Source organism: Chiloscyllium punctatum, chromosome 25, assembly GCF_047496795.1.
Source record: "Chiloscyllium punctatum isolate Juve2018m chromosome 25, sChiPun1.3, whole genome shotgun sequence".
NCBI classification, from domain to species: Eukaryota; Metazoa; Chordata; class Chondrichthyes; order Orectolobiformes; family Hemiscylliidae; genus Chiloscyllium; species Chiloscyllium punctatum.
This window is the reverse complement of record NC_092763.1, coordinates 35,770,613-35,797,581: the sequence shown is the minus strand read 5'-3', so window position 1 is coordinate 35,797,581 and position 26,969 is coordinate 35,770,613. Positions and strand designations below refer to the sequence as shown.

At 42.8% G+C, this 26,969-nt stretch overlaps 1 protein-coding gene across 6 annotated transcripts in view; it reads right to left on the bottom strand.

The window, feature by feature from the left end:
- klf8 (Kruppel like factor 8) overlaps positions 1 to 26,969 on the bottom strand; it is a 185,492-nt gene that overhangs the window by 147,546 nt on the left and 10,977 nt on the right. For 2 of the 6 annotated variants that reach the window (XM_072595039.1, XM_072595034.1), the window contains exons 2-3: positions 9,476 to 9,559; positions 6,998 to 7,069 (exon numbers count right to left, since the gene is read on the bottom strand). The exons of 1 other annotated variant lie outside the window; for it this stretch is intronic. Coding sequence is in view for 1 of the 5 variants with exons in the window: in XM_072595032.1 (XP_072451133.1) it covers positions 6,998 to 7,069 (72 nt within the window). In the remaining 4 variants the exon portion in view is untranslated. Of the gene's footprint in view, positions 1 to 6,997; positions 7,070 to 9,475; positions 9,560 to 22,748; positions 22,854 to 26,969 lie in introns of those variants that run through there. 3 more of the 6 variants (XM_072595035.1, XM_072595036.1, XM_072595032.1) reach the window with 3 other exon arrangements.

Below are 26,969 nucleotides of genomic sequence, written 5' to 3'. Positions count from 1 at the left end.
AATCCATCTCATGGGGACTTAAAAACAGTGACATAGATCAAAGGCAAACAGGCAGTCAGCACTCATAGGGTGGAGCACTTTGTGGATTTCCTCAACTAAGACTCAATCAACCTTAACTGAAGCATGGTTCTCAACTTCAGTCTCCTCAAATTATATCCTAAAACATATTATCCCCCACCATCTCATCATAACCCAGTTCATTGCAAGGTTGAAAAGTCTATCTGACAACTAGAAATCAATAAGGCGACTAGTGGAAACTAAGCACCAATGCTTTTCTCCAACTTATTTACCACATCATTCATCCTACCTTCATGAACATTCCCTCTGAAGTGGGGATGCTCCACAGTACAAATAGGAAATTATTCAAATTCAAGAACCTAGATCACCTCAAACTTTGTTATCAAGCTGCAATATACAGATCACGTGTGCGTTAATGCAGAGAGAGACAGTGCTCCAAACACCTGTCAGAGAGGCTCAGCATCCGAACTTCAAAGGTGCTTGACTGGCCTACTCCATGTGAGCCAGTGGACAAGGTGGGATCAATTTTCGTTCATTGGGATAAGCAAAATATCGTAGATGACAGAAATCCAAAACAAACAATGTTGAAGAAACCCAACAGGTCTGACAGGATCTGTGTAAAGGAAACCCAGAGTTAACATTTCAGGTCCAGTATAACTTCCTTTGCAGATTCTGCCAGGCTGAAATTTCTCGACCATTGTGCATTTGTCTCATGTCCTGGGAGCCTCCTAAGAGTAGATGGACATCAACGATGAAACTCAATCTTGCCTCCAGCCCGCCAGCATAACATTTGACACTCTGAGGTACAGAGTATTTAATGAGAAACACACCAAACCCAACACCAAGTTTGTGATCTGTAGGACACCTCCTGTATACTTCAGAGACACGGATAATGTACAGCAAACACTTCAATGCCTTGGAGAACTATCACCAGTGGATGAACCTTCAAGATTTTGCAGGAACAATGGTAACATAGGCAGTCAACTATCAGTGTCCTCTCCCAGGCCAACAACCCCAGCATCAAGGCACTGGTTGTAGTTAACAGGCTGCATTGGGTGGGCCACCTCATCCACATGCCTGACACAAAGCCTTCAAAACAAAGTTCTGAGCTTCATCATGTCAAACAATGAGGTGGCAGAGGAAACACAAATGATATCCCCAAAATTTCCCTGCGAAAAAAAAATGCAACATCACCACTAATTTGTGAAAATCTCCAATCCAAGACTATCCAACTTAAAGTAGTAACATCCGTAAATGTGCCAACCACCCCAAATATTGCTAACGGTCCCGGATGGTCACCTAACGCAAACAAAAGAATCATGTGAAAACCTGAGCACCCCAACCACCTGCTTCAGCAAACACCACAAGACACTGATGCACACATCCAACATTGGATTATTTAGTGCCCTCAGGACCACAACACCAGAGTTGAAGAAAAGCGGTCTGTCAGGACAGAGGGTAACTAAAAAAAGACTTGGCAACATCAAGTAAATTCAGTACTTGTGACCAATTACACATAGCCTTTCTCCACTACTGAACAGCTTCTGCCCGGTTCCTGTTAGTCTCAAGATGTTTGCTGCCAGTCTCTCTGTACACCTTTCTCCAAAGCCACAAACGAAGCGTCAGAGTTTATGTAGAATTAGTACTAAGTTGCAGCCTCAATCTTGTCATCCTGGTTGAGACACAAGGTTGAGGAAAAAAACAGATCTTCAGTCACAGTGCATGAGTGGACCAAGAACCCAGTTTCAGTGGATGGACTAACAGCTCAACAGCACTTTGGAGGAAGGGAGTGAACACACCATCCCAGTGTAGTTTTGATGCTTCTAACAGAAATTAAGGTTACTGCTATTGGCATGCTTTTCATGGTAGCTAAAGGAAACACTACTCAGCCTAATTGTTAACTAAAACAATGCAAAATTCTATACTAAAAATAAAAACTTTGCCTTCAAACTTTTGCAAAATAAGCAGTCTAAACATGCAAAAACAACAACACAGATGGAAAATCTTTCTCCTGCATTAAAGGATATTAAATTTTAAAGTACCTTTGGCCTTTACCCAGTCTTCATTACTTTATATCTGCTGTGAAAAGCAGACAAAATGAATCACTCAGAATTTACAAAAATCCTCCCAGTAGGAGGCAAAGGGGAGTGAAACTGTGGGCAAATTGTCTGCATCCACTGGAACATTGTAGGTTAGTCAATACGAGTTTCTTCATTCAGAGAAATGTACACAGAGTTGAAGAAGCTAATCAGTAAGTTATTCCAAGGCAGCAAAATAAACTATAAAAACACTTTCCAAGTTTACAAAAGAAATAAAATAAACCTGCAAAGAATATGCATATGAAAACATTTCGTTAAAAGCTACACATTAACCAGACAACAGCAAATTAGCTCAGTTTAATTGAAATCAAAGTTGGTAGCATTCCTTGGATTAAGTGAAGACTGCAGATGCTGGAGATCAGAGCTGAAAATGTATTGCTGGAAAAGCGCAGCAGGTCCAAGGGAAGGGAAATATATCCCTGGTGGTGGGGTCCGTTTGGAGGTGGCGAAATGACGACAGATGATACGATGTATATGGAGGTTGGTGGGGTGGTAGGTGAGGACCAGTGGGGTTCTCCACGGCATCTCCTCCACTTCCCGCTCCTCCGCACTTGAACCCCACCCCTCCAATCACCACCAGGACAAAACCCCACTGGTCCTCACTTACCACCCCACCAACCTCCATATACATCGTATCATCCATCGTCACTTCCGCCACCTCCAAACAGACCCCACCACCAGGGATATATTTCCCTCCCCTCCCCTATCGGCATTCCGAAAAGACCACTCCCTCCGTGACTCCCTCGTCTGGTCCACACCCACCACCAACCCAACCTCCACTCCAGGCACCTTCCCCTGCAAAATTGCAAAATGCAAAATTGAGCCCACACCTCCCCCCTTACTTCCCTCCAAAGCTCCAAGAGATCCTTCCATATCCGCCACAAATTCACCTGCACCTCCACACACATCATTTACTGCATCCGCTGCACCCGATGTGGCCTCCTCTATATTGGGGAGACAGGCCGCCTACTTACGGAATGTTCCAGAGAACACCTCTGGGACACCAGGACCAACCAACCCAACTACCCCGTAGCTCAACACTTCAACTCCCCTTCCCACTCCACCAAGGACATGTAGGTCCTTGGACTCCTCCATCACCAGACCATAGCAACACGACGGTTGGAGGAAGAGCGCCTCATCTTCCGCCTAGGAACCCTCCAACCACAAGGGATGAACTCCGATTTCTCCAGTTTCCTCATTTCCCCTCCCCCCATCTTGTCTCAGTCCCAACCCTCGAACTCAGCACCACCTTCCTAACCTGCAATCTTCTTCCTGACCTCTCCACGCCCACCCCCACTCCGGCCTATCACCCTCACCTTAACCTCCTTCCACCTATCGCATTTCCAATGCCCCTCCCCCAAGTCCCTCCTCCCTATATTTTATCTTAGCCTGCTTGGCACACTTTCCTCATTCCTGGAGAAAGGCTCATGCCCGAAACGTCGATTCTCCTGCTCCTTAGATGCTGCCTGACCTGCTGCGCTTTTCCAGCAACATATTTACAGCATTTCTTGGATTGTTAAGGGACATAATAAGAATCAATTATAGCCAGAATTGTACCCCATAAATTGTCTTGTAAGAGCCCTCACCTGACTTACTGGTCAGTAGATACCAGTTGGAGATCAATATCACACTGATCTGTAATGTCTCTTACTAATACATAAATAGCTTCTATGTTCAGTGAAGGTTGCAACATGAATATTTGGGTAGGTTATTCAAGGGCATCTTGTGTTTCTAGACTTTAAGAACCTGGTACTGAGAGAAGAAAATGCAGAATAACAGAGAAAAAGTTAGAAACTGCAAGTACACAAAGTCATTCTCCAATCTTACTGTAATATCTATCAGGGTTAGAATCCTTCAGTCAATGCACACTGCTCTAAGTTCAAAGTTTTTAGTTCAAGATTTATAATTTGCGAGTCAGTGGTTAGAAGTTCTATTACCTCACACAATGAGATAGCAATGTCTGTACAAAGACTATCAAATATTCTCTCCAAAGTCCTATAAAAGATGAAGATTTCGGAAGGTAATTGGTGGTACAGAGGGAACAGCAGTAGAACTGGATCTGTCCCACTTGCATCTATAGTTAGGTCTGTACACAAATCATTGCTAATACCTCTGAAGAAATCAAGATTATTTATATGCTGTTAATAAACTTACAAAATATTGCTTTCTTCAGTTTTGATATAAGATATTTTATGTGCCAATTTATTTTTCTGTCACTTGCATAAACTTGCAAAAATACTACCAAATACTGACACATTCTTAATTGGGAATAGCCTTACTAATTTTCAGTGCATTGCTGCCCTAATTACAACCATCATATCAATCCTTTCTCCCTTGGAAAATGGCCTGCTCATTTTTCTGCTAACTCCCGGAAAAACAGACAGGCTTCTAAATTGGATAGCCCCAAAAATAACCCTGGGCTCATGACGTGTAATCAACTGACGTCTACAGATACTGGCATCCTAGCATCACGAACTCAATGCCATTGACTAGCTGGCTGCATCAAGAAAAGCTAATATGACCCAGTGATGAGCACTAGTTAAAGTTATCCTGCACCTCAGAAAAGGTAGGTGCATTGTAGCAACAACAGGAGTTGGCAATATGTAGGAAGTCAATGCGACCTGGGAACCATCAACTAAAGGCACAATATAGCAGAGAGTAGCCTCCAAGGTTTCCACGCTGCATTGGATGTACTAGTGGTGGAGGAGAGAGATGTTCTGTTGACACAGGAGGAGAGCAACTCCTCCAGACAGAGGGCAGTGGTTGCAGGTAGTCATAGAAATCAATGTGAAGCATCAAGATCAGGGACCAGGATGCAAATTCCAATAATTTCACTCTAGAACAGTCAAGGTCAAAGAATGCACCTTCCTGATGTGTCCTATTATCTGCATCAGTCTGTCAAATAGTGCTGAAATCATTACAGACGCCCATCACTCACCTAGTGCCAATCACCATCAATCAGGACTCATCCATATGGAATTTAGAAACAATGAAAAATAGTTCTCACTTTGATTCCTGGTTAGTCAGTCTCAGTGATGGTAACAAATGATGCAAAATTTACTTCATCACGGACATTCCAGTTTCAACCCTATCCCATATTGGTATAACAGAACAGGACTGAAAGAGAAATGCCTATCCTACTGGGTTGCGCATATGTTCATATTGAAAGAAAGTATAATTAGGATCAACTGTGAACCATTGAAATATTCACTCTCTGGACTCAAGGTGAACAGTAGGCATTTAGTCAAGATACTGAATGGAATTCAATACAAATGGAATTATTGTTTGGTTATTACATCATGGCCTAGACTTGGATTATTCAAAGCACATCTATTTTAAACAGGAAAGACCCTGACATTTTATTAAATATTCTATCCTCAGGTGTCTATCAAAATAAAGACACCGCACCATAAAGGAAAGAAAAATGCCAGGTTCAATCCGCATTCTGTGTCTCAACTCATCTTAATCAGGAAAGCAGTTGCTCCATTACTATTAACTTCAATGCCCCAAGCAGCAGGAACTCATGAAAGTTAGGAGGTGGCTTCCTTAGACATCAATTCTGGGCTGTGATGTACCCCTGTTGAACTGCCTTCTCCCTGGGCTGTCACAATGATGTTTAACTCCATTGGCCAATTTGATACCTGGGACTTTTAAAAATTGTTTCAGTCCATAAAAGGGAACAAATCATTGACTTAAAATGGCTATGGGATCATGTGACTAACCCAGCATAGCCACATTTCATGAAACCAATGTCAATTAAACAAAAGACAATCTGAGGTTAACATCTTAAGCCAAGAAGAGCAATGAAATCAGTCAGTCAGCCCAGCCTGCCACCCCCATCATGAGTGATATTACAAGGTCCTCACCTCCTATTTGATTGATACCATAAGCATCCTCACATTTAGTCATAAAATCATCTACAATCACTAAGTCTGGAAAGACAAACTTCTTTAGAACATACAAACAATCTGCTATTTCAAGGAGAGCTCCCTTTGGTAGAGGAGATGAATTTTAGATTGCCAGAGCTGAACACAGGTAAGAGACAACTCATCCTCTCTTTGTCTCTACAAGCAGCATCAAGGTGCCCCACTCAAGAGCAGTGACTGGAAAGAAAACATCTGGAAACTGCGGCCTTACAAGACAATTACAATATCTGCTATTGCTGGTAGTCCAAAGTAAAACATAGGCCCCAAGGAAACCCAAAGGCTCCAAGCTGTGTATTGGTTTATTTTCATACTGTACTGCCCTTTCCAGCTTGTAGGGATGAGTAATTGGGTGTATGCATGTTGGCAGATGGTAAGCTTGCTCTTTAACTCAAGAAACCTTGTGATTGCTCACTGCTTCCAGCACAATTATTTAACTACATTTTAATTGGAGAAAGGTGCTAAAAATATCAAAAGTTTTGATGCGACCAACTAAGGCAGTTGACAAAAGAAAAAGGCAAGCCAATGACCCCTTCGCACTAGTCATAATAAGGCTCGTACGTAGAGTTCGGCAAGGTATTTACAGATATCCACAGAACCAGACTCTGGTTGTGGAGTGAGGAGGAGAGTAAATGAAATGTGTAGATGTAACGAGTCAGTCTGCACAGACAGAAAGCCACAACAGATTGTTCACTTATGACAAAGTGAGGGCTGCATGTTTTAATACAACCACAGCATAAGCTTCAATACAACCACAAAGGACAGTACCATCTTGGACTATGGTTAGTTTCAGAAATACCCAGACAGGTAGAAATGTGGGATTTCAAATTTACGACTGATTATTTTTTCCTTTCTGCATGAATATGCCACTTGCTAATGTAAAAACTTTAATTAGCTTTTTAGGAAAATATTCATCCATTATACACAAGTATTATTTATGCTTAGGAGTCTTATTACCTCACTTTTTTGCTCCAGATTTTCTCCATGTGAACGATACAACTCAAGAATAGATGCTGAATTTGTGGAAAACTGCGAATAAAGAGGAAACAATTAATATGCTAAACCTAGTCTCAAATCCTCCAGTGTTTTTAGTCCCATTCTTTCCCAGTACCATTTAAATGGTGTTATTTCAGAAATCACCTTCCCTCTCACACTGACATTAGCTAACAAGGAGTTAGGCCCACTGTCACGAAAGGAGTTCAGAGATAGCGAAAGGGCTGAGGTGAACTGTTGAAAAAGCCCATGTCAGTCTTTGGGGTAACATCTCAATTATAAAAAGAGCAAGGAACTCCATCTCTCACATCTTTCCCATGTCCCATCCACTCCACCTCATGTTTACATGTCCCTCATACCCTTAAATCTTCTTTTTTTTTAGAAAGAACGTTGAAACAGCTGAGCTCGTGGGAAAACATGGTTTTCTAGACAGCTCTGATTTAGTCAGTAAATTTGGTGAGTCAATGTCTATTTACATAAAGATAAAGAAGTCGAGTGTTCGCAGGTCTGTAATTAATACTTTAAGGATTGATTGATTGACTCTAATAGAAGAGAGTTACAAATAACAAATTGATTTCCTTTTTAAAAGTTTATTTGAAACACGTCCTATTATTCATTGCCTCTAAAATATTTAGTGTGAATGAATGCAGATATACCAGTGTTTGGCATGGAGAGTATGAGGGATCATAGTTGGTGGCTAGAGTGCCATGGCATTGAGGGGAAAAATGGGAAAAGCCTTTAGAAATTATTTGAAAAAAAAGTGTTTCTTATTCATGGTTTATGACAACTCCAAGATGCAGTGAACCAGGCACCCTTTAAAAGTCAGCCTCATTCCATAAGGATTGTGAACAATGGCCTATCCCTACAAGCCAGAAGGAGTTCAATGTGTTGGCCTGTGGTGTGAATCAGGTAACACTGTAAAACTGTATGCGCTGGGTAAAGGATCCCTGCCACCATTTTAATACCTCCACAGAGTGTCTCCAGCTCCCCAAGAAAATCCAGCCCTCTGAATTGACCAGCAGTACTGGTCCAACAGCTTCAGGAACTACTGCTTTCCTCCTCAAAAAAAATGGCAGCATCATTAATTCCAAGTATTTATTGCTTACCAATTTTATCTTCTGCATTTACCAGAGGGGTTTGCTTTATCTAGCATGCAGCTACACATATATATGAAACCAGCTAGTCACTCAGCCCACTAACCACTTCCACTTATGAACAGTGAACGGCAAGAAAATATTTAAATTTGAAACGAGACCATCAAACTGAATCTGGTCAGATTCTCACCCAATACTGACATGCAAGGACTTCAGCTAATAACTGAATTGCCAGCAAGAGCAGGACACCAGGTCAACTTTCTCATCCCAGAAGTACTAAGCTCAATTATTACACTTTAGTCCAGATCATAATTGAGATCCTCTTCTTAGTATATGCTTCTGTACATTTTTCCCTTGATGCTGCCAGACCTCCTGAGTTTCTATTTTCATTTTAGACTTGCAGAAGCTGCAGTTTTTCACTTTCACTTGCCATTGCACTGGTCCCACGACAATCCAGACCTCATTATATCATAGGCCTGCCCTATACATTCCACAGCAAAGTACTGCATAGATCATCACAGTCATTCTGGTGACACTTTACTACATACAAAAATGATCATCCCGTGCACCCTTTCCAGGTCTCCCATACTGACAAACATCACTCCCTAAACAACCAGCACTGCATAATAATATATTGAACCCACTTATTGTCTGCCTTTCATCTCAACAGCACATACGGAACAATGTTCCTAAGCAGGATCTACATTCCCTGGCTCAAGGAATAGGAAATAGGGAAGTCACTAACATGTTTGATGTAACAAACGCCAACTGGCAAATAGCAGGCTTTGAACTATCACATCTGAGCCCCTGCACAAATGTCCTCCATTGCTGAGGCCTCAGTACAAGTGCTTGTGGACTTGTGAAGAGACAGAATTAATGCTGCACGTAGACTGTAGTGTAGCCAGACCTTGCCTAAGTGGTGAACCATTCACCTTACACTCAGCAAATGAGACGGCAATTGCTTGGCTCTGGGGACTTGCATTTGCTAAATAACAACAATGTAGATTAGTTCAAATTTTTGGTACCTTCACAATCCTAATTTATTTTGGCACCGGCTTCAAAAGCAGAGATTGAAACATTTCCAAAACTGTAACCTATCTGCATCCAGCACCCCACATCACACCAGCAACTTGATCTTTAGAAGTGCAAGTCTGATCTCTGCAGCAGTCATTTTAATATTGCTCATTGTACAGGAAAATTATTATCAATTTTATCACAGATACTAAACTAATCTGTAAACCTATGACATCTATAACTGTCTGCAGCTATTCTGTTCATTGTGTTTTGAAAATGGACACCAATTTGCCTGTTGTAATCTCAAGGTACCTCATCAATATCCCTTGCCTACCTGGCAACTCCCATGTGAAGAATGGCCACTTGGATATAATACCAGTCGTCAATGCTGGAACCATTTCCCAGAATGTGCCACGGCCTTTAGAAAGATACAATTAAAGTTATATGTAAACTGTCACAACAACATTTCCCCACCCCTTAACCTTTCTGCTGCCTTGAAGGTGTAAGTTCATGCTGGTGTACAATTTCACAGGCTTTATCTTCCAGTGTGCTTCGATTCAAAGACCAATTTTAGCACCCTGGGCAAGGTCAGCCAATGCTGCATAAAGACAGATTGAATGTGCAACCTTCTGTTATATCTGGCTTGTTTATCTAAGCAAGATAATTGGTGGAAATCCATAATGTTCTGAGCAAGAGCATTTCAAATAGTTGCTGGACAGCCTGAATGTCAATATGATCTAATTTACGTCATTGTGAGTAGAATTTCTCTCTAAGACCAGCACAGAAATGGCATTTTTCATGCTTTCATCCTTTTATATAGTAGGTTTGAACATTTTCTGAGCTGAAAATGTGTTGCTGGAAAGCGCAGCAGGTCAGGCAGCATCCAAGGAGCAGGAGAATCGACGTTTCGGGCATAAGCCCTTCTTCAGGAATGAGGAAAGTGTGTCCAACAGGCTAAGATAAAAGGTAGGGAGGAGGGACTTGGGGGAGGGGCGTTGGAAATGCGATAGGTGGAAGGCGGTTAAGGTGAGAGTGATAGGCTGGAGTGGGGTGAGGGCGGAGAGGTCAGGAAGAAGATTGCAGGTTAGGAAGGTGGTGCTGAGTTCGAGGGTTGGGACGGAGACAAGGTGGGGGGAGGGGAAATGAGGAAACTGGAGATATCTGAGTTCATCCCTTGTGGTTGGAGGGTTCCTAGGCGGAAGATGAAGCGCTCTTCCTCCAGCTGTCATGTTGCTATGATCTGGCGATGGAGGAGTCCAAGAAACTGCATGTCCTTGGTGGAGTGGGAGGGGGAGTTGAAGTGTTGAGCTACGGGGTGGTTGGGTTGGTTGGTCCGGGTGTCCCAGAGGTGTTCTCTGAAACGTTCCGCAAGTAGGCGGCCTGTCTCCCCAATATAGAGGAGGTCACATCGGGTGCAGCGGATGCAATAGATGATGTGTGTGGAGGTGCAGGTGAATTTGTGATGGATATGCAAGTATCCCTTGGGGCCTTGGAGGGAAGTGTAAGGGGGGAGGTGTGGGTGCAAGTTTTGCATTTCTTGTGGTTGCAGGGGGAAGGTGCCGGGAGTGGAGGTTGGGTTGGTGGGGGGTGTGGACCTTACGAGGGAGTCACAGAGAGAGTGGTCTTTTCGGAACGCTGATAGGGGAGGGAATGGAAATATGTCCCTGGTGGTGAGGTCCATTTGGAGGTGGCGGAAATGATGGCGGATGATACGCTGTATATGGAGGTTGGTGGGGTGGTAGGTGAGGACCAATGGGGTTCTGTCCTGGTGGCTGTTGGAGGGGCAGGGCAGACCAACCAACCCAACCACCCCATAGCTCAACACTTCAACTCCCCCTCCCACTCCACCAAGTCCATGCAGGTCCTTGGACTCCTCCATCGCCAGACCATAGCAACACGACAGTTGGAGGAAGAGCGCCTCATCTTCCGCCTAGGAACCATCCAACCACAAGGGATGAACTCAGATTTCTCCAATTTCCTCATTTCCCCTCCCCCCACCTGGTCTCAGTCAAATCCCTCGATCTCAGCACCGCCTTCCTAACCTCAATCTTCTTCCTGACCTCTCCGTCCCCACCCCACTCCGGCCTATCACCTTAACGTCCTTCCACCTATCGCATTTCCAACGCCCCTCCCCCAAGTCCCTCCTCCCTACCTTTTATCTTAGCCTGCTGGACACACTTTCCTCATTCCTGAGTAATATCCCAAAAATTAAAGGGTGTCACGGGGCTGAGTTAAGTATGGTTGCCATTACGAAAGAGATAGTGCTAGAAAAGTTAAAAGTCTTAAAATTGATAAATCTCCTGGCCCCGATGGGATACACCCTAGAGTTCTGAGAGAGGTTGCTGAGGAAATAGCAAAGGCATTGGTTGAGATCTTTCAAGAGTCACTGGAGTCAGGAAAGGTCCCGGACGATTGGAAGATGGCTGTAGTAACCCCCTTGTTCAAGAAAGGATCAAGGCAAAAGATGGAAAATTATAGGCCAATCAGCTTAACCTCGGTTGTTGGTAAAATTCTAGAATCCATCATTAAGGATGAGGTTTCTAAATTCTTAGAAGAGCAGAGTCTGATTAGAACAAGTCAACATGGATTTAGTAAAGGGAGGTCATGCCTGACAAACTTGTTGGAATTTTTTGAAGAGGTAACAAGTAGGTTAGACCAGGGAAACCCAGTGGATGTGGTCTATCTGGACTTTCAAAAGGGCTTTGATAAGGTGCCACACGGGAGGCTGCTGAGCAAGGTGAGGGCCCATGGTGTTCGAGGTGAGCTGCTGGGATGGATTGAGGATTGGCTATCTAACAGAAGGTAGAGAGTTGGGATAAAAGGTTCTTTTTCAGAATGGCAGCCGGTGACGAGCGGTGTCCCGCAGGGTTCGGTGCTGGGGCCACAGCTGTTCGCATTATATATTAATGATTTGGATGAGGGAACCGGGGGCGTTCTAGCGAAGTTTGCCGATGATACGAAGTTAGGTGGACAGGCAGGTAGTACTGAGGAAGTGGAGAGGCTACAGAAGGATCTAGACAGGTTGGGAGAGTGGTCCAGGAAATGGCTGATGGAATTTAACGTGAGCAAGTGCGAGGTCTTGCACTTTGGCAAAAAGAATAAAAGCATGGACTACTTTCTAAATGGTGAGAAAATTAATAAAGCCAAAGCACAAAGGGATCTGGGAGTGCTAGTCGAGGATTCTCTAAAGGTAAACATGCAGGTTGAGTCTGTGATTAAGAAAGCGAATGCAATGTTGTCTCTTATCTCAAGAGGGTTGGAATATAAAAGCAGAGATGTACTACTAAGACTTTATAAAGCTCTGCTTAGGCCCCATTTGGAGTACTGTGTCCAGTTTTGGTCCCCACACCTCAGGAAGGACATACTGGCACTGGAACGTGTCCAGCGGAGATTCACACGGATGATCCCTGGAATGACAGGTCTAGCATATGAGGAACGGCTGAGGATACTGGGATTGTATTCGTTGGAGTTTAGAAGATTAAGGGGAGATCTAATAGAGACGTACAAAATAATACATGGCTTTGAAAAGGTGGATGCTAGAAAATTGTTTCTGTTAGGCGAGGAGACTAGGACCCGTGGACACAGCCTTAGAATTAGAGGGGGTCATTTCAGAACAGAAATGCGGAGACATTTCTTCAGCCAGAGAGTGGTGGGCCTGTGGAATTCATTGCCACGGAGTGCAGTGGAAGCCGGGACGCTAAATGTCTTCAAGGCCGAGATTGATAGGTTCTTGTTGTCTAGAGGGATTAAGGGCTACGGGGAGAATGCGGGCAAGTGGAGCTGAAATGCGCATCAGCCATGATCGAATGGCGGAGTGGACTCGATGGGCCGAATGGCCTTACTTCCACTCCTATGTCTTATGGTCTTATGAAGAAGGGCTTATGCCCGAAACGTCAATTCTCCTGCTCCTTGGATGCTGCCTGACCTGCTGCGCTTTTCCAGCAACACATTTTCAGCTCTGATCTCCAGCATCTGCAGTCCTCACTTTCTCCTTGAACATTTTCTGGAAAACACAACTCATTAAGACAGGATATATTGAGAGAGCACTAAAAGGAAGGTTCTTCATTGGTAGAGCCAGTTACCCAGCATAAATTGCACACAATTAACCAATTGTGACATTGGGTAAGCATGTTTAATAAATTACAAGTGAAATGCAAATGAGGTTTATCGGAGATTGTGGGATTTCAAACACAAAAGCAATATGGACAAGAAACAGTGGACACTAATAGTTCTTCAAATGTGATACCTGGAAAAATGCTGTGCAAAATAAGAAAAACAGTCCATTGTGAATAAAGAAGAAACTTCATATGCTCAATATGAATTGATCCAAAACCCCACGCAAATTACAAGCTGGAGGGTCACAATTGTTGAGGAAGCATACTAAAAAGGTAATCTAGGACAGTGGATCTTGAAATGGTTTCTAGCGAGACTTTTGAGGTCCATGAAACAATGGCTGCTTATTAAACAGGGCTAGTATTATTTGTTGGGAACATTGGTTGTTGTGAACCAAGAGGAGACATCACACGTTCACAAAAGAATGGGTGAGTTATCTTGTACGGAGAGAAACAAACCATGTCTTTAAGGGCCAGTTTGCTTTTTGCTTTCCCCCCCCACCCCCCCAAAAAGGGACACAAGTGTTGCCAGTTGAACATCATTTATTGCCCTTGCCTATTTGCCCTTGAAAAAGGTGATGGTAAACTGTTTTCTTGAACCGACTGCAGTTTATGTTCGTCAGGGAGACACACAATAGCATTAGGGAGGGAATTCCAGGATTTTGCCCTGGTGACACTAAAGGGATGGTGATACAGTTCCAAGTCAGGATGGCAAGTGTCTTGGAGGGAAACCTGCAGGTGGTGATGTTCCCAGGTATTTGGTACCATCATGCTTCCAATTCAGAGGGTGCAGTCTAAGGTGGTTTGGTGAATTTTTCTACAGCTGAACACTGCTGCTCCTGAATGTTGGTGGTGGTGGAGGGAGTGATTGTTGAAGGTGGTGGACTGGTGCCAATCAAGCAGGCTGCTTTGTCCGGGATGGTATCAAGCTTCTTGAGTATGGTTGGAGCTGCACTCATGCAGGCAAATGGGGAATATTCCATCATACACCCAACTTGTGCCTTGTGGACCACGGGCAAGCTTTGGAGAGTTAGGAGGGGTGTTACTTACGACAGGATTTCTAGTCTCTGACCTGCTCTTGTAGCCACTGTATTTACACAGCTAATCACTTTCTGTTTCTGGTCAATGGTAACACCAAAGATATTGGGGTTGCAGAGATGGTGTTGCCATTAAATGCCAAGGAATGACAAATCCTCTCCTGTTGAAGATAGTCACTGCCTAAAAGTTGCATGAATATTACTTTTGATTTCTCAGCCCAAGCCTGAATATTGACCAGGCCATATTACACTTGAACACCAACTGCTTCCGTATCTGAGGGGTCACAAATGGTGCTAAATACTATGCAATCATCAGTGAACATCCCAACTTCCAACCTTAGCATGGAGGAAAGGTGATTTAGGATGCAGCTGAAGACGGTTGGGCCTAGGACAGTGCACAGAGGAACCCCTGCAGAGATGTCTGAGAATGGAGATCCTTTAACTGACCGCCAATAAGCACAACTTTTTTTTTGTACAACATATGACTCCAAGCAGCAGACAGTTTCCACCCGATTGCCATTGACTCAGGTTTTGCTCGGGTTCCTCGCTGCCACCCTCAATCAAATGCAGCAGGCAGATTGGCATGGATAAGGTCAAATATGTTCTTTCCTTTTGCTGGTTCCCTCACCACCAGCCACAGACCCAGTAAAGCAACTACATCCTTTAAGATTCAATCAGTTTGATTAGTAGAACTGCTGCCGAGTCAGTCTTGGTAGTCAATATTGAAATCCACCATTCTCTCTCTTCTCTCTCTTCTTCCCCCACTTCCCCACCCTCCCCCTCCCCCTCCCCCTCCCCCTCCCCACCCCCCACCGAGGATATTCAGCACCCTGTAACTGGTATTGCTTTCTCCAAAGTGGTATTTAATATGGAACACTGATTCAGCAGCAGAGAGAAGACAGTACATTATAATCAACAGGAGGTTTCCTGCCTGTGTTTAACCAGATGCTGTGAAATTTCATGGGGTCCAGGATCAATTGAGGATTCTCAGGGCAATTCTTCTGCTGGGCCTGTCCTGCCAGTGGGATAGGAATATCCTATGGATGGTAATGGTAGTGTCTGGGAAAGCTGTCTGATTTCACAAGTATGAGCACATCGTAGCTAGTCAGAGAACTCTCCAAATTTTGGCACTAGCCCCTGAAATGTTAATAAGGAAATCTTTGCAGGATCAACAGGACTGTATTTGCCATTGACATTTCTCATGCCTAGGTTGATGTCCAGCGGTCTTAATTACTTCTTGTAACACTTTGACACAATTGCTGCAACTGAGCGGCTTCTTAGGCCATTTCAGAGAGCAGGTAAGAGTTGATCACACTGCTGTCAGCAGACTTCCTTCCCTCATGGGCAGTGGTGAATCAAATGGGTTTTCATGGCAATTGACAGTGGTTTCATGATATTCATTAATTCCAGATTTTTATTGAGCTCAATTTCCATCATCTACCACGATGGGATTCAAACTTGGTGCTAGATTAAATAATTTAGTGACGTTACCACTATGCCAGTGCCTCCCCCTTCTTAAGAGACTCTTTAGATGCAGAACTTTCATACAATACTGCACAATATTTATAACGGAGGATTATATGTAATTCCTAATCAATTATAAAAAGGTAGGATAGTTTCCTTCAAACAAAAATGGCCGATCAACTTAGATAGATGCAACTGAGAAATCATCTACATTTTAGTAAACAGCTAACAATGACAATGAACTGAATCAGCTCACAAACAAAATGCAGCCTGATGGTTTCAGGTGAGTTATGCATAAGGTTATTCAACTGCTCACTTAATGAATATTGCTCTTCTTGCAGAGAAAAAAGGCTTTTAACAGCAAGTGTCAAGTATTGTCCTTAAGGTTCCTACTTCTCATGAATTATTGAATTTTTTTGACTCATTGTATAGCAAGGTTGTGAACTACTTTTCAATCTCCTCTCTCTGAGGCACCAACTGTTCAACCCATTTTCACCCAGGAATAGTATCATTGAGTTAGACAGCACAGAAACAGATACTTCAATCCAATTCATCAATGCTGACCAGATTCCTAAACTGATCTAATCCCACTTGCCAGCATTTGGCCCATATCAGTCTAAGCCCTTCTTATTCGAGTATCCGTCGGATACCTTATAAATGCTGTAATTGTACCAGTCTCAAACACTTCCCTGGCAACTCATTCTATATATGCACCATCTTCTGTATGAAAAAGTTGCCTGTTAGGTCCCTTTTAAATCTTTTCCCTCTCACCTTAAACCTATGCCCTCTAGATTTGGACTTCCTGACCTGGGAAAAAGACCTTTGTTATTTACTCTATCCATGTCCCTCATGATTTTATAAACCTCTATAAAAAGGTCAACTCTCAGCCTCCAACACTGCAAGGAAAACTGCCCCAGCCTATTCAGTCTCTCCCAATAGCTCAAAACCTCCAAACCCTGCAACATTATTGTAAACCTTTTCTAAACCCTTTCAAGGTAAACAATATTCTTTCTATAGCAGGGAGACCAGAATTGCACATAGTATTCTAGAAGTGACTTCACTGATATCTTGTATAGCCACATGATGTCCCAACTCCTATACTCAATGCACTGACCAAAGAAGGCAAGCAGACCAAACATCATCTTCACTATCCTGTCTACCTGTGACTCCACTTTCAAGGAATTATGCACTTGTACCTTGAGGTCTCTCTATTTGGTAACACCCCCCAGGGCCCTTCCATTAAGTGTACATGTCCTGCCCTGGTTTGCCTAACCAAAATGAAACACCTCACATTATCTAAATTAAACTCCATCTGCTATTCCTTGGCCCATTGGCCCATCCAATGGTCCTGTTGTACTATGAGGTAGCCTTCTTCATTATCCACCAGCAATCTTGGTATCATCTGCAAACTTACTAACCATAGCTCCTATATTCACATCAAAATCTTTTATATAACATGACAAAGAGCAGCAGACATTGCACTGACCCTTATGGTACACTGCTGGTCAAAGGCCACTGTCTAAAAAACAACCCTCCCTTCACCACATTCTGTCTCCTACATTCAAGCCAACTTTCTACTCAACTAACCAGCTCCCCTTGGATTATAGATCCACTTGTGATCTAACCATGCTAACTTGTCTACTAGGCGGAACTTTGTTGAATGCTTTGCTGACATACATATGGACAACAGCTATCATTCTGCCTTCATCCATATTCTTTGTCACTTCGTCAAAAAAACTCAAATAAGTCCACACAAAGCCACGTTACCTAACCCTAATCAATCCGTGCCTTTCCAAATGCAAGGTTGTGACTGATTCTCAAGTTACAGAAACTATGGACAGTCTTTGTGAATGATGAGGGTTCAAACAGATGCCTTGATGATGGTCACATAATATACATGAATTTGCAATCTTTTCCTGCTGAATTTGATTCCATGTCATAATTGTGAAAATGATGATAGAGTTGTAGACAACAGCAACATGTACCAAGTGCCTGGTAGAGTGTCGTGTCCACCATGAGAGCATCTCCACACAGCAAACAAAGGAGACAAATGGAATATGGGAGATTATTCCAAACTGCTATTTTCATGTAGATGGCCTTTTGTCCTGTTAAAATAAAAACTGACTGAGGTGGTATGAAAAACACTTGGCAATGGTACTTTCATTGCATGCTGGAGCAGTACAAACATTTTATTTACAAACTTGAATGAAACCTAAAGGAATGCTCTGAAAAATAATTCCAACTAATAGAAGCTCTGCTTTCATTTAGTCATGCATTCGATTAGAGTTTGAGCACACCACAGGAGCTGCTGAGATTTGTAACATTGACATTCCTCTTGCATGCAAAAACAAACAATTTTACACAGTTGTAACACTTCAAGCTGCAGATTTTGAAATCAAAAAACAGAGATAATAAGCTTGATGAAATATCTTTTTCCTTACTATGTCTGCTTCACTGACACATAGGCAATCCAGCACATCATGATACTCAAACCTGACCCAGCCACTACTAGTAAACAACACTAAAAATGTTGCGTAATTTTGGCCTCAATTATTTACAAGAGTCATTAATGCCTTGGAACACTGGCATAACAAGACAAATGTCTATATTTGCTGACAATACAAAATTGGGCAGCACTGCAGACAGTGTTGGAGACAGCATAAAATTACAAAAGGATATCGATAGATTAGGTGAAATGGGAAAAGCCGTGACAAATGGATACATAAGCAAGTATGAGGTAATTTACTTTGACCAAAAAAGGATAGATCAGGGTGGTTTTTTTTGTAAGAAACAACAAAGTTAAATAAGTGAATGTCTGACGAGATTTGGGGGGGTTCAGGTGCATACCTCTTTAAAATGCCATAAACGAACGCAGAAAATAATTAAAGTATCTCATGGAATGCGTGTCTTCATATCTAAAGGGCTGGAGCATAAGGATACAGACATTAGGCTGCACTTACACAAAGCCTTAGTTAGATCCCACAGAGTATTGTGAGCAGATCTACACATTACACCCCCAGAAGAAATTTCTAGCCCTGGAGGGAGTTCAATGTAGTTCATAAGGATGATACCTGGACTTGAGGAGGTTACTTTATGAGGAGAGATTGGACAAATAAGGCCTTTATTCTCCAGAATTTAGAACATTAAGGGACGATCTAATCGAAGTTGTCAGGATATTAACAGGGAAAGACAGGGTAGAGAATGATAAATGATTTCCACTGTTTCTGAAGATTCTGCAACCAGGGACATAGTCTAAAAAGTTGGGACAGTCCATTCAGGACAGTTGTTAGAAAGCACTTCTACATGCAAAGAGTAGTGAGGCTTGGAACACTTTCTCAAATGGCCGTCTATGTTAACTCCATTGGTAAGTTTAAGGTGTTCTCTCATGGATTCTGAGGTGGTTCCCAAGAGTCAATGCTCAGCTGAAATAAAATGGATGAGGCTTTTGGACCATCCGATTCACCTAGTCCAACTGCTTAAATGTCAGAATATTAAACAAAGTTTCCTATCTCAGGAACAGACAGGATAGGCAAGTGCAGTTTTACAGTTTATCCCTATGTTCCCCTGACCTCCTCCTTGGACGTCAAGTAAGTTCTACTCCACTGGTGAATGTAATCCACAACCCCAATGGCACTGATAGCACAAATCCATCCTTTGCCTCCCTATTGGATCTCTAAACTGAATCCAATTTTCTATAACCATTCCCACACAAGTGTTTGCTTGACTCTATGGTTTTGGATTCAAACATTATTCCAGGCACTGGCACACGAAATTTGGATTCACAGGAAATTTGCATTCTCAGAGATACCCAATCTTTGGTAAAACATTACCCCATCACAATCTTTATCATGAAACCAACTCACAACTGGCATTTATTCAAAGAACAGAGTGACTGTACTGCTCAGCATGTATCAACCACACACTACAACTAAAGATAAATTAAGTAGTCTTCCCATTGTCTGCTAGACCACTGTCTGCTCAAACTTGGGCCAGAAGGTCTGGATTCACGTCCCGGCTACCTTGGAGGTGTGTCATAACATGTTTAGACAAGTTGATTAAAGTAAAAATGCAGTAGCCAAACTAATTCACCTGATACAAAATGTTTTAATAGAACATAGAACATAGAAAAATACAGCGCAGTACAGGCCCTTCGGCCCTCGATGTTGCGCCGACCGAAGCCTACCGAACCTACACTAGCCCAATAACCTCCATATGCTTGTCCAATGCCCGCTTAAATGACCATAAAGAGGGAGAGTCCACCACTGATACTGGCAGGGCATTCCATGAACTCATAACCCGCTGAGTAAAAAATCTACCCCTAACATCTGTCCTATACCTACCACCCCTTAATTTAAAGCTGTGCCCCCTAGTAACAGCTGACTTCATTAGCGGAAAAAGGTTCTCACTGTCAATCCTATCTAAACCCCTAATCATCTTGTACACCTCTATCAAATCCCCCCAAACCTTCTTTTCTCCAATGAGAAAAGCCCCAAGTGCCTCAGCCTTTCCTCATACGATCTTCCTACCATGCCAGGCAACATCCTGGTAAACCTCCTCTGCACTCGTTCCAATGCCTCCACATCCTTCCTATAGTATGGCGACCAAAACTGCACACAATACTCCAGATGAGACCGCACCAGTCTTATACAACTGCAACATGACCTCAGGACTCCAGAACTCAATTCCTCTACCAATAAAGCCCAGTACACCATATGCCTTCTTCACAGCACTATTTACCTGGGTGGCAACTTTCAAAGATCTGTGTACATGGACACCAAGATCCCTCTGCTCATCCACACTACCAAGTAGCCTACCATTAGCCCAGTAATCCATCTTCTTGTTACTCCTACCAAAGTGAATGACTTCACACTTAGCTACATTGAATTCCATTTGCCACCTTACTGCCCAGCTCTGCAACTTATCTATATCCCGCTGTAACCTGCCACATCCTTCTTCACCGTCCACAACTCCACCGACTTGCAAACTTGCTCACCCAGCCTTCAAGCCCCTCCTCCAGGTCATTTATAAAAATGACAAACAGCAATGGTCCCAAAACAGATCCTTGTGGAACACCGCTAGTAACTGCGCTCCAAGATGAACCTATACCATCAACTACTACCCTCTGTCTCCTTCCAGCCAGCCAATTCCTAATCCAAACCTCTAATGCACCCTCAATGCCATACCTCCGTAGTTTTTGCATTAGCCTGCCATGGGGTACCTTATCGAACGCCTTGCTAAAATCCATATACACCACATCTATTGCTTTACCCTCGTCCACTTCCTTGGTCACCTTCTCAAAGAATTCAATAAGGTTTGTGAGGCACGACCTGCCCTTCACAAAACCATGCTGACTATCCTTGATCACATTATTCCTATCCAGATGTTCATAAATCCTATCCCTTACAATTCTCTAAGACTTTGCCCACAACAGAAGTTAGACTCACTGGCCTATTGTTACTCGGGCTATCCCTGCTCCCCTTCTTGAACAAGGGGACCACATTCGCTATCCTCCAGTCTTCTGGCACTATTCCCGTAGACAACGACGACATAAAAATCAAGGCCAATGGCTCTGCTACCTCCTCCCTAGCTTCCCAGAGGATCCTAGAATAAATGCCATCAGGCCCAGGGGACTTACCTATTTTCATCCTTTCCAGAATTTCCAACCCCTCTTCCCTACATACCTCAAAGCCATCCATTCTAATTAATTGTGACTCAATATTCACATCGGCAACAATGTCCTGTTCCTGAGTGAATACTGACGAAAAGTATTGATTTAGTGTCTCACCGATCTCCTCCGCCTCCACGCACAACTTCCCACCACTATCCTTGACTGGACCGATACCTACCCTAGTCATCCTTTTATTCCTGACATACCTATAGAAAGCCTTTGGGTTTTCCCTAATCCTACCAACTAAGGACTTTTCATGTCCCCTTCTCGCTGCTCTTAGCTCTAAATTATCTTAAATTTTAAATTATCTTGAGAACAGAGGGAGTCTTTCTTTCATTCGGTGTATTTAGCTCTCTAAATATGATGAAAGGCAATTCACCCCAGGATTATTTGAATGCTTTTTTCCGTCCACTTCCATTTGCAGAGAACTCAAAAGGGGAGACTAACTGCAGACCCATTTTAGGGAATTGTAGGCAACAAGTACCTCACTTCCTCTTTCAAAAAAAAAACCCAGCTGCTGGACCAAATCTGTACATTTATCTTTTAAATGTCCACTAGTTATGGGCAGCGTCAGATTCTTATCCAGAAAAGCAACATTTTGCATTTGATCTCCTTTCTGTCAAATTGATATATTACCGATTATAATGCTGGTGTGCAAGGGCTGTTAATGCCAGCCAAAACGTCCAGCTAGAAATTGTGCAGGGTTTAATATATCATTGCTGCAATCCCAAAATATGCTCCATAAATTCCTTAAACATACATAGAGCCATGAGAGTAGAATGACAAGAAACTAAGCACAGTTCTAAAATGTCAGAGACCGGAGGTGGCCCAGTAGATATTTAACAGGGTCCAACGTTATGATTCAGTGTGGTGGGGGAGGAGGAGAGCTCTGACTCTCCTGTATAGTTAGTTTGCTCACAACGGAAACGAGAGTAAACCAATTCACTCAACAAGTACAGCAACAGTACTTATGGCAAAAAAAACATTGACAGACGGAGACAACAGCATGAAAAGAAACAGAACACGTTTAAGACCAAAAAATATTTGCAAAGCTTGTGATTGAAAAATAGGAAGAGAATATGGAGAGAGATAAAGTTAAACTTAGAAGTAATATTGTTCATGTGACACATTAGAAGCACACTATTAGAGCTTAGTAAAGGCTGCATCATTTCCTGGAGTTGTCTTGCTTTGCAGGCCTAGCAAAATCGTTACTTCTGCTCATTCTCAGCATCTTAAAAGTTTCTTTCCCCATATGTCTTCATTTGATGTCAAGAAAAGTATTAAAGCACAACGCTATTCACAAACAAGCGTGGAGCATCAACTGACCTGATTTTATACAGGGTCTTGCAATGTTTTGTTTTAAAAAAAAAGAAAGAGGAAACTTCTTACATTGCTGATTTTCTGCCTAACCTATTCTTCCGCCCACTGCACTTGTCAGCCCTCGTCAGCAGTCACATGACAGTTAATTGCGCTGCTGGTCAGTGGGTGGGACTTATCTGTCGAGGCTGCACAATACAGTACATCCGCCCTCTGCTTCAAACTACAGCAGATACCCAGAATCTGCAATGGTTTAAAGGAGGGGACTTGGGGTTGACTGCAAATTTGGCACAAAAACATACCGACCAAATAAACCAAAGCTCAAGTTAGAATTTTCCTACCAAGATTTAAGCCACTTGCACGTTTATTTGTCCCAACATAAAACCAGTTTCTGCTAAATAGTTCAAAATCCCCTATATATGCACTGCAATTAGACAAATACTAGGTCACTGTTCCGGGGAAAAGGGAAGTTAAATCCCATTACGGCTTAAAATTTGCAGTGATATGAAATTTGGGAGATGACCCCTTTGCGCGCGCGCGCACACACAGCATATACTCAAGGCTGCAGCATCAGGTTTTAAATGCAACAATCCTCTTTACTGTATTTTATCTTTCACAATCAGCTTTTTTGTTTACTAAATCTTAATGCTTTGTTCCACCAAAATAAAAATAATCCTTCCTCGGACCTTTTCAGTATTATCATTGGAAAAGGACTTACACAACTTCTATTGCCTAAATTATGCTAGGATCTGCACAACTAATCAAGATTCTATATTTCCCTCGTGTCTAACTTTATTTTTCAGGTATTGCTATCGCATAGAGTCAGAGTTATACAGTCTAAAGCAGACCTTTTGGTCCAACTCATCCATTTCAACCAGATATCCAAAATTAATCTAGTCTCACTTGGCCCATATCCCTCTAAACCCTCCTTATTTGTGTACCCATCCAGATGTCATTTAAAATGTTGTAATTGTACCAGCCTTCACCACTTCCTTTGGCCCACCCTTTGTGTGAAAATGTTGCCCCTTAAGTCCCTTTTTAAATCTTTCCCCTCTCACCTTAAACCTATGCCTTCTAATTTTGGATTCCCCTACCCTGGGAAAAAAGCCTACCTATGCCGAAAATGTGTTGCTGGAAAAGCGCAGTAGGTCAGGCAGCATCCAAGGAACAGGAGAATCGATGTTTCGGGCATCAGCCCTTCGAAACATCGATTCTCCTGTTCCTTGGATGCTGCCTGACCTGCTGCGCTTTTCCAGCAACACATTTTCAGCTCTGATGTCCAGCAACTCCAGTCCTCACTTTCTCCTCCAAAAAGCCTACCTATGCCCTGAATGATTTAATAAACTCTACAAGGTCACCCCTCAGTCACCAACATACCAGGAAAAATAGCCCCAGCCTAACCAGCCTCTCATGAGAGCTCAAACCCAACACCAGCACATCTCTTCTGCATGCTTTCAAGTTTCACAACATCATTTCCTATAGCAGGGAGACCAGAATTGAATGCAGTTTTGCAAAAGATTTAGATTAGATTTAGATTTAGATTACTTACAGTGTGGAAACAGGCCCTTCGGCCCAACAAGTCCACACCGCCCCGCCGAAGCGTAACCCACCCATACCCCTACATCTACCCCTTACCTAACACTACGGGCAATTTAGCATGGCCAATTCACCTGACCTGCACATCTTTGGACTGTGGGAGGAAACCGGAGCACCCGGAGGAAACCCACGCAGACACGGGGAGAACGTGCAAACTCCACACAGTCAGTCGCCTGAGGCAGGAATTGAACCCGGGTCTCCGGCGCTGCGAGGCAGCAGTGCTAACCACTGTGCCACCGTGCCAGTGGCCGAACGAATGTACTGTACAACTATAAAATGACATGCCAAATCCTATACTCAATGTACTGACTAATAAAGGAAAATGTACCAAATATTTTCTTCACCATCCTGTCTACCTGTGACTCCATCTTCAAAAAACTATGATCCTGCACCCCTGTGTCTCTTTGTTTGGCAACACTCCCCAGGGCCTTACCATTAACTGTATAAGTCCTGCCTTGATTTACCTTACCAAAACACAACAACTCACATTTATCTAAATTAAACTCCACCTGGCACTCCTCGGCCCATATAATCAAAGTGCCATTGTCCTCGGAGATAACCTTTTTAATGTCCACTAGACCTGCAATTTTGGTGTCGCCTGCAAACTTACTAACCATTCCTCTTACATTCACATTGAAAACATTAATATAAAAATGATAAAAAGCAGTGGACCAAGCACCAATCCTTGCAGCACACCACTCCATGTACATTTGATTGATTAAATTGTTGCTATTTAGCAGACAGGTATAAAAAGTGCCAATATCTATATTAGTTGGAATTATCTGCAACATATCTATATTAGTAATCAATTCTTAAACAGAGTTAGAATTTCATATCTTTTCACTAATTGTCTTCTCACAATATTAAAGTTGAAAATGAATGCAAAGGTGCCATTGTTATTTCTCCTTAAAGATGCACAATTAAGGATCTAAATGCCACTTCTACATGATAATATTGCAGAAGCAGCTGAAATCAGAGTTAGCACATCAAACTTAACCATTTGGCATTCCAGCACGGACAATGACAGTCACATGCACAAATTTCAAAGCTGGCCGAAGAAATGGAGCAACCCCAGTGTATTAGCTGGATCAATGTATCTTAAAAACAAAGTGAGAAGTCACATAACACCAGGTTATAGTCAACAGGTTTATTTGAAATCACAAGCTTTCAGAGCACCGCTCCTTCTTCAGGTGATGAAACCTTAATTTCAAGTAAACCTGTTGGACTGTAACTTGTTATCACATGACTTTGACTTTGTTCACCCCAGTCCAACACCAGCACCTCCGCATCTTAAAAACAGAATAGATTGCTGCACAATGTAAAGGTAATCGAATTTCTGCCTTTTCTAATTTTCTCACAAAAGGTATCAGCAACACAACAAACCAATAGAGAGGTGTCTACCTCAGCTTAATAGTCATTTGTTATGCACTCTCTGACAAATTCTGTCAGCATACTAATTATTATTGGGAGACGATCCATTCATGCCCGATTCTGTCCTCGCACAACCTCATTTTCCAGTCAGAGTCATCAAAAACTGATCAAGCAGCCCTACATGGCTAACATTTCTCTTAATCACTGATCAGTTGATGAAACCTTCTGTGGCAGTGCACGAACATAAACTAGTTTGATTCTGAAGTGAACAGGGTGATGTGTTCATGTAATGGATAGTAACTTATTGGAATTCATATTGAGTAAATTAGATTAGATTAGAATACTTAGTGTGGAAACAGGCCCTTCGGCCCAACAAGTCCGAACAGCAACCACCCAGACCCATTCCCTACATTTACCCCTTCACCTAACAATACGGGCAATTTAGCATGGCCGATTCACCTAACCTGCACATTATTGGACTGTGGGAGGAAACCGGAGCATCTGGAGGAAACCCACACAGACACAGGGAGAATGTACAAACTCCACACAGACAGTTCCCTGAGGCGGGAGTTTAACCCAGGTCTCTGGCGCTGTGAGGCAGCAGTGCTAACCACTGTGCCACTGGAATTTGCAGCAATAATTGAGAGTATGCGAATCCAAATAGTCTGTAAATCAGAAAAGGGACTTCCACATAGACAGTTGGTTAGACCAGGGTCCACCTAAATAGGGCATCGAGACATCAAGTGTGCTCACAAATGGCATTGTGGGGTCCCAATTTGGAGACAGCAATGGGTCCCTTGAAGGTCCAACTGAGTTATAGTAAAAGTATTCCTGCACTAAGAGGCTCCCACTCTCTCAGCTGCCTTACCCCACTCTTGTATTTTTCGAGGTGGTGGTGGTGGGGGAGGGGTTCAATTTTCAAGCCTTAAGATGGCGTTACAGCGAGAAAATGTCTGGGAAGCATTTAACAAGAATAAAATGACAATTTATTTTCTCTCCACATCCAGCCTAAACACAACAAATTATGCTGGCTGAATGTGCCATCCATTAGCAATAATCATGAGAATAAAGGAGAAGTTCTTGTAAACAGTCCAAATCTTATCATCACTCATTATCCAGGCTAGAGAATCAGGAACTCCAGATGACTTTGCTTATTCCTTAGACCAAGAGTCACCAATGCAGAATTAATACCAAGATCACGGACCTCAGCTGAGATCATCCAGTGCATTGCTCATCATTAACTGAGTAACAAACTTGGAAACT